Source organism: Dermacentor andersoni, chromosome 1 (assembly GCF_023375885.2).
Source record: "Dermacentor andersoni chromosome 1, qqDerAnde1_hic_scaffold, whole genome shotgun sequence".
Classification (NCBI taxonomy): Eukaryota; Metazoa; Arthropoda; class Arachnida; order Ixodida; family Ixodidae; genus Dermacentor; species Dermacentor andersoni.
The window spans coordinates 64292508-64308623 of NC_092814.1; the positions used below are offsets into that span (position 1 = coordinate 64292508).

A 16116-nucleotide genomic window follows, 5' to 3' on the forward strand; every position below is an offset into this window, starting at 1 on the left:
CAAGTGAGCTTACATAAGCAGTCTCGCCTGGATGTAACCTGGCATTGAAGCGCGCACAACGTGCGTGCCACGTCGTGGCATGTGCGGCGGCACGCCTCCTTTGAGGCGCTTTCAGATGCACCCTTTTCGGCGTCCAAGCTGACCCGTCGCAGCGCGCGGCGGGAGGCACAGCAGCTGCCAAGAGCGCGGGACAACAACAACAAAAAAAAAAAGAAACAAAGAGCAGAGCCGCCGCCCAGCGCTCGCTGCATGCACGGACGAGCGGCTTTGATGTGCACCACGGGCGAGATAACGGCCACCGAATTACAATTAACGTTCGTGGCCAAGGTTGCGTCTGTGCCCTCCCCACCTCGAGCGCGCCTTCGCGATGCGATGGAAGAGATTCGAATCTAGGCCGAGGCGCCTTTTCAGCCCCTTCTCGAAAGGCCAACAGCGACAATAAAGGAGGGAGGAGATCATTCGCGGTTCCGCGTCCCCTGGTCCTGTTGCAGCGTGACAGCGGAGGTAGCCACCACCCTGGGCGAGGGCAGTCGGCCGGACACGGCCGGACACGGCGCGACCCCCCCTCCTCCACACGTGGTCACTCGGGGAAAGGCCGACCTAGCACGTACCGAGAGGCGCCTCGACAGTGTACACCTTTCTGGGTAGTTGCGTCGTATCGGGGACCTACATACGGGGCGTACACATAGCACGGGCGCCGGAATGCACTGTTATACAAATGCACGATCGAAGCACAGTTCCTTTCCTGCCCGTTAAGGGTAACAGGTCTCTTTGTCGCGCGGGATACCGCGCGGCAGAGCACGTATCTCCAGTGGCGTCAACCCATTTACTGATAGCAGCGACCGCTGAAGCAACTTAATAACCGTGGGTCAAAAAGAGATTATATCCTTCACTCATTATACCAGGTACTTAGTCAAAAATATTAATTCTTCAAAAGAATATATAGTTATCTCTCTTTTCTTTTAATTTTTTAGGCGAGGGTGGAGGGGACACATAATTTGCTTCGGTGAACATGATAATTTGTGCGGTAATCATTGAACTATATAATTAACTAAAGCTCACTGTTTCACATTGTGATTAATTTATGGAATATAGTGCAGATGCGGAATTTAAGCCAGTAAATGCTCAAGACAAGTTCAGTGCCCAAGAGTCTACAACATCAATTTCGAGATACGTGTCCGCAAACAATTAATTATTTTCTCAGAAAGCCTTTACTTACTGGACAAAACCATGCGGAATACACTTTGCGGCACGTTTAGAGATGAATATCTCGGAGGTGGTTGTAGTTTCAGGATTTGTGCCAAGTAGAAATGCGTTCAGCCATGTCAGGCGTCGATTCTGAAAGTTTAAAATATAACCTGAAATAAAAAGCCCTCCAATTATCAAATTTCTGTATTTGAAGGTTAATTAGTGATATATGACACAATGTAGGGTGTCCGCTGGTGCGATATTGTCGCCGGAAGAATAAAGTTTACCTACTGCAATGTTCATTCTTTCTTTTTCATTTCCTTCTTTTTTTCTTTCAGGACAGAGCTTAATTCGTAGAAACGCCTACTGTGTCTCGTACATCAACGGGACACGCCCTCAATGTACCGTGCAAGCTCCATTTCGTTTTGTAATTGCTCCGGTGGTTATCACAGGATCGACTCTAGGATCGACTCTAGCTAAACGCGCCTTTGGCTATATCCTTGTCCCGTACATGTGTGACCCCATCAAAGCGGCCTGCCGTGTCGCGGTGCGGTGATTAGCTTAACCTTGTTCTGCCAAAGCTACAACATTCTCAGTGAAAGCACTGCAAGAGCGCTTCTAATTGTACGATATTGGGGATCTGACTGCGGAGTAATGCTGTTGACTGGAACAAACAAGTCCAAAACGAAAACGTATCAGTTGAAGACTAGCGTGTCGTTGCACACAAAATAGGCCACACGCCCATATTAAGTGTACACGTGGAAAATAGCAGCGCTAAAGAGGAGCGCCCCTTTCACTGTCCGCACTGCCGCGTGCTGCGCGGTCGCAAGATCGCGGAGACAAACGAAGCGTGCAACAGCGGAGCTGAGGGCGGCGCCAGAACAATGCTGCAGTTGGGACGGCAGCGTCCAGAGGCGGGGGAGGGCAGCAGCAGAATGATGCGTGATGTCGTAATACGCATATATGCCGCCCAGCACAAAACAGAATCGCGTATGAAAGCACACCCATTTTGCGAATGAATGGGGCGGAGGACGCCCATCACAAGTACCACGCAAGGTGATGACACCGCTCTTCTCAGCCTCAACTACGCGGCAATTAAAGGGACAATCGTTAATTGCAGGCTATTTCATATGGTGCAAGAGTCTTAGCGCAACTTCGTTTCTGTCGGTCCACAAGCGAACACGCCTTTCAACCATTTGTGAGGTGAGGATGGAGAAGTTGGCGCCCAAACCTTGCACAGTGCACAATTAAACGCCCCTGCCCTGCGCATTGGGCGCACGTTAAAGGTCCCCTGGTGGTAAAATTTAATCCCGAGTCCTCTCACTACGGTGTGCCTCGTAATCAAATCGTGGTCTTGACACGTAAAACCGCAGAATTCAATTCAGTGCAGAATTGCGCAGTGGAACTCCTGATTTTCTGTGATATCAGTAAACGCGCATTGAATACACGGCGTGATGTGTCTTGCATTGCGTTATGTTTTGCAGACACTGCGAAATCAAACGTTGCGTAGCTTTACAGTTCTGTTTGCCAGAGAGTATGAGGGCGTCTGCCATGGGCTCTTGAGATGTTGTGGTCCAAGAAAAGAAAAATAACTGCGATAGATTCTGTCAGCTGACCATCTGTATCCGTGTCAGAAAAAGAAATCCTGTCTCTTTCCCGATAGTGGCCTGTGACGCATGGATTGCTGGGTTGTATTGTTTGTGCTGTTATTCCTTTGTTGTGCGATGACATATATATCGATCACGTGCAATAAAACCAACAGTTATAGTATATAGCGCCTTGTCCCTGTCTTTCTGTCACCTTCTGTGTTCCGTTTGCGCTACTCTGTACATGTTAGATTCCATCGTGACATTGCTTCGGTGGTGACGTTGAGATTACGTTGTTGGCTACCCAAATAATGAAAAAAGTCAGCTAAGTAGAGTTTCTTGGGGCTGAATGATTATAGAGTGAAGCGCAAACGTGCACGGGGCTAAGGGAGAAAACGCAGTACCAGTCTGTTCCTATTTTCGTCCTGCGTTGATTTATGCTTTATTTTGCTGTGAAGAGAGACCATCATCTTACCAATTTTGCTTGTTTTTCGAAGGGAACATTCACTCATGCGCTGTGCCCAGCGGCCTCACTCATATGCTGAAGATGCCGAAGCGATCTGTGGCCAGCCCCATCGTGCATTCTCCGGAACCGGCATGGCCACGACCTCGGCCTTGGAGGATAACGGAAGGCCGCTCTGGACACAGGCCTTCGGAAGCGTTTAGGACCACTGTGGTCCTCACCGACGAGGAATACTTCGCCTCATTGCATCCTTCAGAGTCCCAGAACAGTCCTGAGACCGCTGACCATAAGCCCTTCTTCGACGGCTATGCCGACGGGAGGTCGAGAGAACCCGACGGAGGCGAACCTGAGGAACCCATGGCCCCAGACAGTGAGGAAGACGCTGCAGCTGACCAATTGAAATCGAGCGCCGAGGTTCTAAGGGAGCATTTAGAAAGCTTCCTCAGTGATATGAGAAACGACCTCGACATACACTTGAAGGAGAGAGCCAGGGTTCGAATATTCAATGAATTTCTCGGATACGGACTGGAGACACGGTACCAAAACTTCACAGGGGAGCTTTACAAAGATTTGGTAACTATATTGGCTCGCTTGCCTTGAACCTCGTTAGCTATCTGATCTGTGCTATATGGGTTTTTATGCCAGCCAACTGAAAAGCCTAGTGTAGTTTTCCATCAGTCGATCTTAACAGCCGCGGCATAACCGTTTACTGATGACATATGGAAGGCAGCGCTTGTTTCCGGATGTTGTTGCTCTAGCATTGTTGCTTGCGGCCGACAAAAAAGAAAAAAAAAGAGAGAGATCGGTCAGGGCGCTTATCACATTTATTTTCACCACTTCAGGGTATAACGACATTGTTTAAACTAACGAAAACCATCATGGGAACTCAGAATACAATGGATCACTGAAACAATTTATGGTCGACAACATAGGCTAAAATTAATAAAGAGCACAAAATTACGTCGAGAAAGAGAGAAAGGGCTCTGTATTATAAAATGTGTTTGCCGGCATGCATATACCGCTGACATGCTACTCTGCAAAGGGAGGGGAAAGGGGATCAAATTATTTTACAGCAAAGTGGCAAAAAGGAGGAGAGAAGGAAAATCATGTATGCGAGTAAACCATGTCGCTTAACGAGTGTCTTCACTCAACGCCTTTGCGGTCACAAGACGCTGCCATTTCTATAGCACAGGCATTTCGTTGACTTGATAACTTTATTTCAGTGATAACTGTGGCGACAGGTCTCACAAGAATTTCCTACACTCTGCAATGCAGATGGACAACAGCCAGCCGGCATCGGGTGTCAACATTATTGGCGTCCTCTCTGGGAAACGTAGAAGGACCCCCGAGGACCAGCTCATCGTTTTGGGAGCGCATTACGATACGTTTAAAAAAACAAAAGGTGTGAATAAGACTGCCGTATTCCGCGAAACATTAGATACTCGTGTGCATGAAATAGTGAACATAACGCAACCAAGTCTTGCTCATCCCATTTTCTTTTTTATTCCTTGATACGAACCATCGCATGATACGTTTATGTCGAAAACGTCACCCTGCAAGAGAGACGGTACGCAGATGCGGTTCAGTTATGCGCAGAAACAACTGCTCTGAGAGGACGGCTGAGAGAACGAAGCACATGTCTTCTTCTTTTTTTTTTTTTTTTTTGGTTGGTTGGTTTTTGCTAAGGTGCATTCGCGCTGTTTTCTGAAGATATAAGTATGCGCTTACTAAAGTAATAATCGCGATATATGAAAGGCTTGCTTAAGTATTGAAGCCTGAACGAATGATGGGCTAAACACGCACTATTACTGATGTCACTAAAACGCTGACGAGTCCCAGGTGTCAACGACAACGGCTCCGGTGTCGCAGCCTTGCTTGAAGCGGCGCGGGTACTCACGATGCACCAGTGTGATCTCAACTACACCGTCATTTTCGTCGCTCTGGACATGGAAGAAATCGTAAGTCCTTGTGGCGTTCAAGCGCCTTGTAATATGTTTATTATTTAGTTGTGCCCTGCCTAATGAAAAAGAAAATCATCCTATACACAGCTGGCAGCTCAAGTCCTTCTTATGCGTATGTGTTTACTATTTCATTTGCACTCCACAGAGACCTCCAGACTACTTGCGTGCGTGTTGAAATGGTCTGAAGAGTAATTACGCAGTCTTAATTTCCAGATATTATGCCCATACGTATTGCAAGCACGACTGGTGTCGCCGTATCTTGGAATACTATGGAGAAGAAGAAAGAAACATTATTTTTGTCGTGTAGACTAAGTTCATATACCTGAATTCGATTGGTTAACTGTGATGGAGGGCTCTGTGTTAATCTTTTTTACAAGTTGGGATTCGTTAACGGACTTCTGATCTAATTTAACACGTGCTTTCACCTTCCTCCATCGGTTGCGGCGCCGCATTCCGTGCTCAGGAATTAAACGCGAGACCTCGTGGTCCGTATCGGAACGCCATAGCCGCTGAATCACCACGGCGAGTGTGTCTGAGTTCGCGTGAGCAGTTTCACAAGGGAGGTCAGTTCCTTCAACTTAAATAAAGGACTTGACTTACAGCTGTATTACAGCACAAAGACTATAATATGTTGTAAATGTATTTATCTAATCCTAAACGGCAAAACAACGACTAGCAGAGAACCGGCGCAAAAGTAATTAATGTGTTCTGATGGCATCGACTTACTGCTTCTTTTCTCACGCGCAGGGCTGCATCGGCAGTTACTACTTTGTGCATGACTTTCTGATCTCGAACGAGCTACTCCGAGATGGATCCAAGTTTCAGGGTGCCATTATTATGGACACCATCCTGCACTACAACGATACAATGTACTCTCAAGACATTCCCATTGATTTTCATGACGTAAGTTAGCCATTTTTATAAGTCGTATTACAGTTGTAGTCATTGGCGTGCGCAGGAATTTTCATTAGCGGGGACAAACCAGGCTGCATCGAAGCGCTTTCTCTCCCTCTGGCGAGAGGGAGCGCATTGAGACACCTTGGGCCAAAATATATCTTGCAGCGTCTCCCCCTCCAGCTCTCTCGCCCACGTTCTTTTTCGCGTTATATACACCCCGAGGCATTTCACGGACATTCAACAAAAATTGAAAAGCCACCATGGAATATAATATTAATTTATGCAATAACCGCTTATGACACTTCCACACTGTAGCAAGCTAGGCTCTTGTGCAATGTCTTTGGTCCTTAAACGACCTAGAACCATGCACCAGGAAGAATGGCACAAACTGCGTGCCAAGAAACGGTATTAACGGCTTTCCCCATTTCTACAAGAAAATCTACTAGGTATTGATTGTCACACAGTTACAAATAATAAATGAGTAGGTTTCTTTTCGGAACTCTCCTTTAGCACAAGCAAATGCACCTAAAATGTTACATTTTCCTATAAATGGATAACAACCTACCCCAAAAATTTGAAAGACGCTTAAGCTTAGCCTTTAAAAGTGGAACGCGATAGCATTCAAAGACCCCTGACTGCTTTTCATGCCTCCCGGCAACTGCAGCTAGCTTATGTAACCGCAACGTTTACCGGGAAACGCTGGCGGCGAACGCTATGCACGAAGGCAAGCTTTCTGGTAGAAACGCGGCCTCTTGCGTGGGTCGATCTCCTGTTGTTTCGCACTTTTAATATTTCAGTCTGATAAGAGCTAACATAAAATATAAAAGCTGTCGTTTGTTTTTCCTTATTACATTGGTTTGTGGGTTGCCGTCCTCAAAATTCCGAGGACGGACGGACGGACGGACGGACAGACAGACAGACAGACAGACAGACAGACAGACAGACAGACAGACAGACAGACAGACAGACAGACAGACAGACAGACAGACAGACAGACAGACAGACAGAACTTTATTTAGGTCCTGAGGTACGCTATATACCGCTCAAGGCGGTAGAGCAGCGGGCCGTCACCGCCGCGTCGCGGGCCCTCTGGACGGCCCCGAGTTGATGTAGAAGGTCTGAGCTCCTGAGCATGGAGCTCCGTTCCTCTTCGGTCGTGCGTTGAGGACCCTTTAATAATGAGGGGCACTGCCATCATGTGATCTAACGTACAAGCGGCGCCACCATCCGGGCGTGTTGAATCAAGGCCTTCGATGAACTGGAATAATTTTGCAAAGAATGAAAGACAAGGTGTGAGCAACTTTGGTTGTGGAAGAGTGATTGGATATGCGTGGTTCGAAATTATTCTTTGCGCAAGCGACGTCCGACGCCGGATTTTCTGCGACACGGGGCGCTTAACGCTATCGCGTTAAAATCTTGCATTGTGCTTTTCAAGGCAGTAGGCATTTTTAACAACTCAGAATGCTAACAAGGTTAACCTGAGTAAAGGTTCTAGCGCCTACATATATCTTCTCCTCACCTGAGCAGAAGCCTGCATTCTTTTGATTAATGCTGAGTGATAGAAACACAGCTGGTAGACAGCGCAATGCCCTGTTCAGAAAAAAGGTAAAGGCAAAAAGGTGCTCATGGGATATGTAACTAACGACTGTGTGCGGCATTTGACCCCCCCCCCCCCCGCCCCCTTGTGTGCACGGCTATGGTTGTATTACAGGTATACCACTCGTCTGAGCGTCCGAATGAAGCGGTGCGCTTCGTTCGCTGGCAGAATTTGCCGCCGTAACATTACCATCGTAACGTTCGTGCGTGTAGGCCAGCCCGATGGTGGCGAATGCGATCGTGGCGGACGGCTTCCGCGGCAACTTTCTGGCCAGCATGTCCCGGTGGCGGATGGACGAGCGGTTGGCACTGGCGTTCGGTCGCGCTTGGCGCCGCGAGGACGAACCTCACTTCCGCCTGCACAGCCTGGCTATTCCGCTGGGGCCACAGCCGCAGGCAGCCAGCCTTGCCAAGCACATCAACTTCCTGCGGAGCGATCACGTGATGTTCTGGTACCACAGCCACCCCGTCTACAGAGAAAGCCTCAGCGCCATCCTGCTCACGGACACCGGTGAGGAGATCGTCCCGTGCATGTTTTCGCGCGCTCTCGCACTCTTTCCCACGTGTTTTAAAGGACTCCTGGCCTTGTTGCACCAGACAGACAAGCACGGTGCGTGGCACGCGGTGACGATCGTGTCTTCAAAGTCATGAAAACAGCTGGATATGTTGAAAATGATAGCCCGCGCGCCCTTCTCGGAGGAGCCGCTCTTCAAGCCGGCAGCGACGACGTCAGAGGCAGTCTCCGTGTCAAAAGTGCTGTCTGCAGTGCGCAAAGAAAGAAAGAAAGGGTGAAAGCTGTTGGACGTTTAAGGATAAGTGATTAGAAGAACTAATGAATGTGCGAGTTCATTTTCGTATGAAATTTGCTATCAGAACTGCTCCATGTACGCGTGTGCGACCCAGTATACGTCTGTCGCTGTACAATATTTCGTAACTCGGAAAACCACCTAAAGGCTTAATACACTGCGAAGATGTACACAGCCTAAGTTAGACTGGCGCAGTGCGCATGCACCTTTCTGTGCGAACGCAGTGCATGCCTTCCTCAGTTTAAACATTTATTCGACCCAGACTGGGATATTTTTGCGTTACTTGGGATCCATTCACTAAAATTAACACTAATGTCTTCGAGAGGATACGGAGAAGAGTCATTCGTTTTATTTCTTCCAAATATGACTGTGAAGTGTCTGTAACCGAGTTATTGCGCACTAACGAATATCATAACCTTCAAACAAGGCGAAAAATTGTACAACTGAAATTCCTTTGCTCCTTAATAAGCCGTAAACTTTCTTTAGATCTTAGCCCACATTACGCTCTTTCTACATCCAGAAAAACCCGTCATTCCCACCCTCTTACTCTCTTTCCTTACTTTGCCAGGACGCATTTTTACAATTGCTAGTAGGTACAGAGCAGGGCGTGGTGTTTCTCGAGGCGCTCGACGTTTCTGCGCAGGCGCGAGTAAGAGCGGGTGCGAGAGAGAAAATCTGGGGGCCTTTGCCAACACCTCCTAGACAAGAAGGCCTGAGTGTCGGCGAGTGACGTCACGGAGAAGAGGCCGGCGGCGCGCTTGGGGATACGGGTTGAATGAAGGGATCGCGGCTTGGTTCACCTAGCAGCAGTATGCTTCCATTGACCAGTCCACACTTTTTCTTCAATCGTAACTGCGGAATGAGCAGCAGAACCCTTACAAAGCATTTATTTAGAGGCATAGATACAAAACAGCTTTGTAAAGCTTGTGCAGGTATTGATGCCAGCAGTTTCTTATAGCGTCGCGCTTTGTCGTCTTTGTGATGTACGTTGTTTGTGAATTATTATTATTATACCCCACACTTCATACCTATTACTTCAAATAAATTGAATAGATAAAAACTTTTCCTTCTGTATTTTTATACTTATGGTTTTTATGGCGCGGCAATGATGAATGTAGCGCATTCGATTAGCTTAACAATTGCGTATGAACAATTTTATTGGGGACACATGTACTTATTCCAATCTAGATTATGCTTAAAGGAATAATTTCACTTTCGACGCACTAATTACCGCAGTCCACTAACTTACAACAACTCAAATAAGTTTAGAAATGGGATATAAAACATTCGTGCAGCTATTTATAAGGAAACAACTGCCTTATTGCGCAGAGTTTCAGCTTTTCTCTTCCTTGCCTTAGCATTGGCATTCAATATCTTGTCATTCGTCTTGAAGCAGTAGTTCTTCAATAAAATATTTGTGCTACACCACAAAAGGTGCCTTAACACAAATTCACATTTGTGTCCATCCTCGCAGGCGTCGAGCTCTGAGGAATCATCACTTTGTGTAAAGGCACTTTCTGTAATTGAGCAATTAACCTTTCCGTATTTTTCAAAAGTAACTATTTAAAGAAGTTCTGAACATCTTACCCTGGAGTGCGGTAATACGATGAAGTCTGCACGTGGTAGCGCCCTAATCCAGGCACTCTGGACTTCTTCATCTTGCGTAAACTTGCAAGACATGATTTTTCTGCCCCAATTTGTAGATGTAATTGCTCCGGCAATTGGGCACGCAGCACTTATTAGGCATATCTTGGCATGACACTCAATATTCCGGGGCAATGAAGACTCGCGGTATACACAATTGCAAGCAGAGCATAAGTGTTGAGACTACATGCACTTGTCACGTCAAGAAAAAATGTGCGTTCGGAAGCATGCAACAGCATGGCCGAGCATGCCGGGACTTGTTTAACACCGAAGCTATTCAAGGAGCGGCAGGGCTCCTGGAACTAATCGAATTGTTGTCGCCGCCGTCGTCCTCTCGGTCTTCTTCGAATAGCCGCGGTTAACCATTGTATATCTACCACGCGCTTCATTTTCAACACAGGTGCGCTGCTCGTAGCTTCGTAGCACGCTGCACGGAACTTCTATGTAGGCCTCTTTTGCGTATCTGACTCTGCCTAGACACTACGGTGGAGAGGTTTCTTTGCGCGTGTTGTATGCGTTGGTCCTAGAGAGTGACTCTAGTTGGTCCCTGCGCGTGCCGGGTTTGCGGAGTGGGGTCGAGTTTGTTTACGCTCGGACGCTGGCTGCCGGCGCGGTGAAACAGGCGAACCAGTGCGCACTGACGCCCCATTTGGGGATCGCTTTGTCTAAAGGTACATCGGACAGATTTTCTCGCGCGTGCGGCACTGGTGATGAGTCAGTCATGCCGGATAATAACTTTGTCGCGCCTTACGGCACTCTACCTTCAAAAAAAAAAAAAAAAAAAAAAACACTAATTTTCCCGGGGGAGCAATAAGGGCCGAAGTAGAGGCCGGGCCTGCTCTCCTGGACTTTTCAGGAGCATTTTTGAGTGATCCCCTTTGAGTGAAATAAACGCACAACGTCTTAGCAACCACGCTTGGACGCGACTGCCTGATGTCACGCCGTGAGAATTACTGGCTTTGCGCCTCGTCCACGTTAAGCTAGGTTAGCTTAGGTTTAGGCTATGTTTACGTTAGCTTCGGTTACGTTAGGTTAGCGTAAAAGGCGTCAGGGTGGCGCGGCGTATTGTCACAGCAGTTACGCCATGCGGATTATTGTATTTGCGTCTAGGCCACGTTATGTTCTGTTAGGTTACGTTAGCGTAGGTTGGGTTAGGTTAGGTTAGCGTAAAAGCCGTCCGGGTGGCGCGGTATATTCTCACAACAGTTCCGTCGTGAGCATTATTGTCTTTTTGTCTCGGCCTCGTTAGGTTAGGTTAACGTTAGGTTAGGTTAGCGAAAAACACGTTAGGAGGGCGCGGTGTATTCTCGTAGCGGTTGCAGGGGCGCCGAGCATCACCGGCGCCCTATCAGCCACTCGTGTTCAACCGCAGTTCAACCCCCTTCTAGATTTTCAATATGTGCGGACCGACCTCTTCCACGGTCCCTACTGCACCCACGGAAACATCTGCGATGTTACCACCTCTTACACTGCGCCGGCAGCCAGCGTCGGAGCGTAAACAAACTCGACCGCGCTCCGCAATGCCGGCACGCCTATAGGGACAAACATAGAACACGTACTAACAAACTCTTCCGTCGTGCCTAGGCAGAGTCATATATTCAAAAAGCCTCCACATTTTCTTTCTCGCGCCCGCTCTTACTCGCGCCTGCGCGCAAACGTCCGGCGCCTCCGCAAGTGCCATGCCCCGCTGTACTTACAAGCAATTGTAAAGTCGCTGCCAGGACAACCTCTTTAAGTATTCCTTTTTTCCCAGTACTATAGAACGATGGAATGCCATACTTCATTATCTCAACTCTGCAGGATCACTTGAAATTCACATTCTCCATAATTCGTTTAGGTAAAATTACTGTTTTGTGCTGTTTTGGTTATTTCCTTAACATTTTTTTCCTGCAATGTTATATTGACGTTCTAGTCTTTTGCACGCATATTTACCAGTGTGCCTTACCCCTCCTGCTTGGGCCACAAGGGCTGCAGTATGATGTAAAAAAAATTTATTCGCAAACATAACACAATAAAATTTAAGTTTATCGTGAAGCCACGATAGAAAAACACTTGTGCACTATTTTTGCACTGAAGCTGAAAACGTAAGGAGGCACCTGACTGCCGCGTCTGAAAACGCCGCCGTGACGTCGCACCTATCCGGCTTGCTCGTTGTTCAACCAACTATATAGCAACAAAAAGATAGAAAGTTGGGCGAGTTGGTATACGGTAACATGATCTTGGATTGTAGCACGAACTGACACGGACAGAGACTCGTCCTAAAAAAAATTAAATTATGGGGTTTTACGTGCCAAAACCACTTTCTGATTATGAGGCACGCCGTAGTGGAGGACTCCGGAAATTTCGACCACCTGGGGTTCTTTAACGTGCACCTAAATCTAAGTACACGGGTGTTTTCGCATTTCGCCCCCATCGAAATGCGGCCGCCGTGAAGACACTCGTCCTGTCTGCTTCTAGTCTCTGTCCGTGTCACTTCGCGATACAATCCAAGATCAAACTAGCAACAGAATTTGAGAAATTTTCTAGTTGTCCGCAGTAAGCAGGCTTTCTATTTTTTAGAGCGCCATATTTGAAGAAAGACGCTCTCGCATTTACAGAGTCATTGACAACACCCTTCATAAACGTTGCTACACAAGTCCTGCTTGAAAAACGCCTCCCAGATAGCAGAAGGCCCCCGCGCTCTAATTGCGACATCACTGAAGAATATATGCTTCGGGGGAAAAGTACTTGCCCGCGCCCGCCGTTGAAATGTATAGGCTGCCGGCATTCTCGACTGCATTGCAGCATGCAAGCTTTGTTACTTAGAAGGTGTTGGAGGATGCCTCGTGCCCAAGATGCTCATGTTTTCCTTCTTTCTCTGCTACGTGCCGCTGTCTATAACGTGCTGTTGACCGACTGCCGCGATATGTATGTCGCGCTACAGCCAGACTACTAGCATGTCCGTAATTGCTGCCAATTTAAGGTAACGCATATTCATGCATTGTCCTGTGCCGCTGTAAGGACTCGTACGGACTCGTTATTATCGCTTCCAGCGACAGGTCTCCTGGCCGCAGAGAATAACTGCCTCCCCGCTCTTAGCTGATGTTCTTGTCATTCTTATGCGTATCAGAGTTCATGTCAGAAGTGCCAAAGTCACTTAGTGCGTGACTTGAACGTTCGAAGGGCTTTGCCACTGTGGAATCTCGAAAGCTGGCCAAAACTGTCGTTCTCATTTTAGGCGCGCTCTAAGTACCCTGATAATACAAGAGCTTTACTGCAGTGCACATCGAGTGTGCGACCTACCTTTAGCATCGCACGGTCGAGCCAGTGCTACTACTGTTCAGTACGGTGGCGCTCTCTCTTGCAGCAACCACAACACGGGGCTCAATGGTTGACGTTCTTGAATGATGTTCAATCACGAAATGGCTCTCAGTAACAGGGTAACGTGTGAGGCATGCCAGAATTTTTATACGAAATATGGTTTTTTTTTTTTTCTCTAGCCTGGCATGCTTCAAGGACCCCGTATTTCAAAGGCCCTGGGAAAACATTAGAAAATGCACAAAATCTCGCCATGCGTACCCGCTGAAACGAAAGATACGATATGGTAAAACAATGCATGTTCTTGCTGGACCTGCTCAGGAATTTGCGGAATAGGAACAGATGGTCCTCTTGCAGAGCTTCATCCAAACAAGGGCCACGAAAATGAGTGACGTTGGTCATATAGGGACACACGAATTTTGCTGCTATTGAAGGGTGTTTACATGGGCAAAGTCTGCAAGCGCGATATAGTCGCATGCATTGACGCTGACGAGCAAGCTGAGGTGCCTGATCTCCGAATTCGCCGCCACTTATTAGACAGCTGCCATCGACATTAATAAAAGACTGCCGGCCTCTTGAATGTCTTGTCACGAAATGGAGTTTATAGAGGCCAGAATGCCGGCCTCTTGAATGTCTTGTCACGAAATGGAGTTTATAGAGGCCAGAATGGAGCTGCCACTGCTGTTTCTAAACCGCAATGACTTGTTGCCTAATCCAGGAAGGAGTCATCAAGATTGGAGAATGCTTCCTTCTTACTTCAATAGCGACGATAAAGACACATTGACTAATTCACCCTCGCTCTGCGATCGACTGAGCTCAGACGGTAGAACGACCGCCCTGGTAAGGTGTTGGTCCCGAGTTCGAGTCCCGGACCGGGACGAATTTTTCTTCAACTGCGAGGCTCACCACTGTCGCCATACTATCGTCGTCGCCTAGGTGTCGTCATCGCGTGGTCGTCGCGCCATTGTGTTACACCGTTGTCGTCACTTCAGCATCGTCGTACTATGGTGACAGAGATCATGACGACCGTACCATGTTCGTCTTGCAGTCATCATTATGCCATTGTGATTATACAACGTGGTCATTTTGTCGTAGTGATCTTAGTGTCATTGTTGTCATGCTTTAGTCGTCATTTTATCATTGACTTTGCGTCATCATGCCGGCGTGGTCGTTCCATCGTTGTCATTCCTTCTTCGTCATGCGTGATATCCTCAGATACCGTATTGCAGCTTTTTACATTATAAATGTGTTCTTGCTGGTACAAACAAAATCTAACGTAGCCTCTGCAAACACGAACCTAGGCTATAAAAGAGTGCCAGAGAAATGCACATGTGACTTTAAGTTGCAGGAAACTTCATTTAATAGAAAACGGAATTGTTTTTTCGTAACGTAAACGTAAATATTTTTCGGTTTATGTTGTTATTTATTGTTAGCCTTACTATTTATTTTAAATCGTCTATTTGAACCAGAAATGTGTGTGTAGGACTAAACGTAGGGGGGGGGGGGGGGCACGGCGAATGCAGCCTATATGAGCTTGCAGGGTTTTTTTAGGCCGCCGCGTAAGCCCTTTTTGAAGAAGTGTAGTTGATAACACTGATCAGGACATGCTATAAGCACGGCTACAGTGTACTAGCACGGTGCTAGGAAAGTTACTCCGAGAAGCACGGGTAGCTCGACGATGGAAACGTGCGTGCGTGATGCTTGAAAATCGTTCGCGCTAACTCCAACTGCCGCCATTTGTTTGCTAACACAGGACCGTTCCGTGGGACAATGCGTGAGTGCTATCACGAAGTATGTGATGACGTCACGGCGCTGAATGACTTGAATCTGCACTTCCTCCAGAAGACCACAAACTCGCTTGTGGCGACCATCATAGACTTGGCCAAGGGATCTTGCGACACAGGTAACGAACTAAAGAAATTTTACTGACGATCCTTGCATTACGGATGTTAATAAAACAATACAGTAAGGTTTCATGAGTGATCCAAATAGCATATTTTGTTACTTTCGAAAAACACCAGTCAAGGAGTTAAAGCGACGGTGACTCGATCAAACAAGGTGCCCCACAGCTTGGCCGGCAACCGTTGCACGCCTGGCATATGGGACTTGCAGATATAAGCACTACGTAGGACCCCTGTCTAATCGTACATTGTCCTATCACGGAGAAAATTTCTTCGGTTTCGTGACAGGTAATTATTAATTCACTATTCTCATGCGCGCTCGTCACGCATCAGGCCTCCTGACGTGATTTGCGCGGGAAGTCAGAGGTAGTACTCCATCTGCCACTCACTCTCGTGCTGCGAAGCGAATTTAGTGCCTCGCTTGTGCCAGTCATTCCAGAATACAGATTGAGATCGACCATCTCAGAGTTCTTTCTAACAATTGAAGAAGACTCACAATGTCACTTTGTTTGTCCTCCTTTATTACTTCGTGCGAAATTGTGTTGTTTATTATTCCTTTTTTTTTTTTTTTTTTGCTGTGCCCAACTGTCATTTCAATATGGCGGCGGTGACGCGTGATGTGGTACTGCCTTGGCGGCTGTAGACCGCCGAAGACGTCATTCCGGACTCGCCACGCTCTTTTGAGGCTGAAAATATAGCAAGAACCCGACGCAGCATGCTGCCCTGCCGTGCGTGCGCCCGCTTAATTCTCTCCGTTGCCCGGCAAAAGCGCACCGC

General features: G+C 47.5%; 1 protein-coding gene across 4 annotated transcripts in view; it reads left to right on the forward strand.

Moving 5' to 3' along the window:
* LOC126546004 (uncharacterized protein YfbL-like) overlaps positions 1–16116 on the forward strand; it is a 29645-nt gene that overhangs the window by 8290 nt on the left and 5239 nt on the right. For 2 of the 4 annotated variants that reach the window (XM_050194066.3, XM_050194065.3), the window contains exons 2-7: positions 3272–3810; positions 4513–4639; positions 5077–5195; positions 5946–6101; positions 7905–8202; positions 15192–15341. In XM_050194066.3, coding sequence (XP_050050023.1) covers positions 3272–3810; positions 4513–4639; positions 5077–5195; positions 5946–6101; positions 7905–8202; positions 15192–15341 — 1389 coding nt within the window. The remainder of the gene's footprint in view (positions 1–3271; positions 3811–4512; positions 4640–5076; positions 5196–5945; positions 6102–7904; positions 8203–15191; positions 15342–16116) is intronic. The other 2 variants (XM_055061562.2, XM_055061563.2) reach the window with 1 other exon arrangement.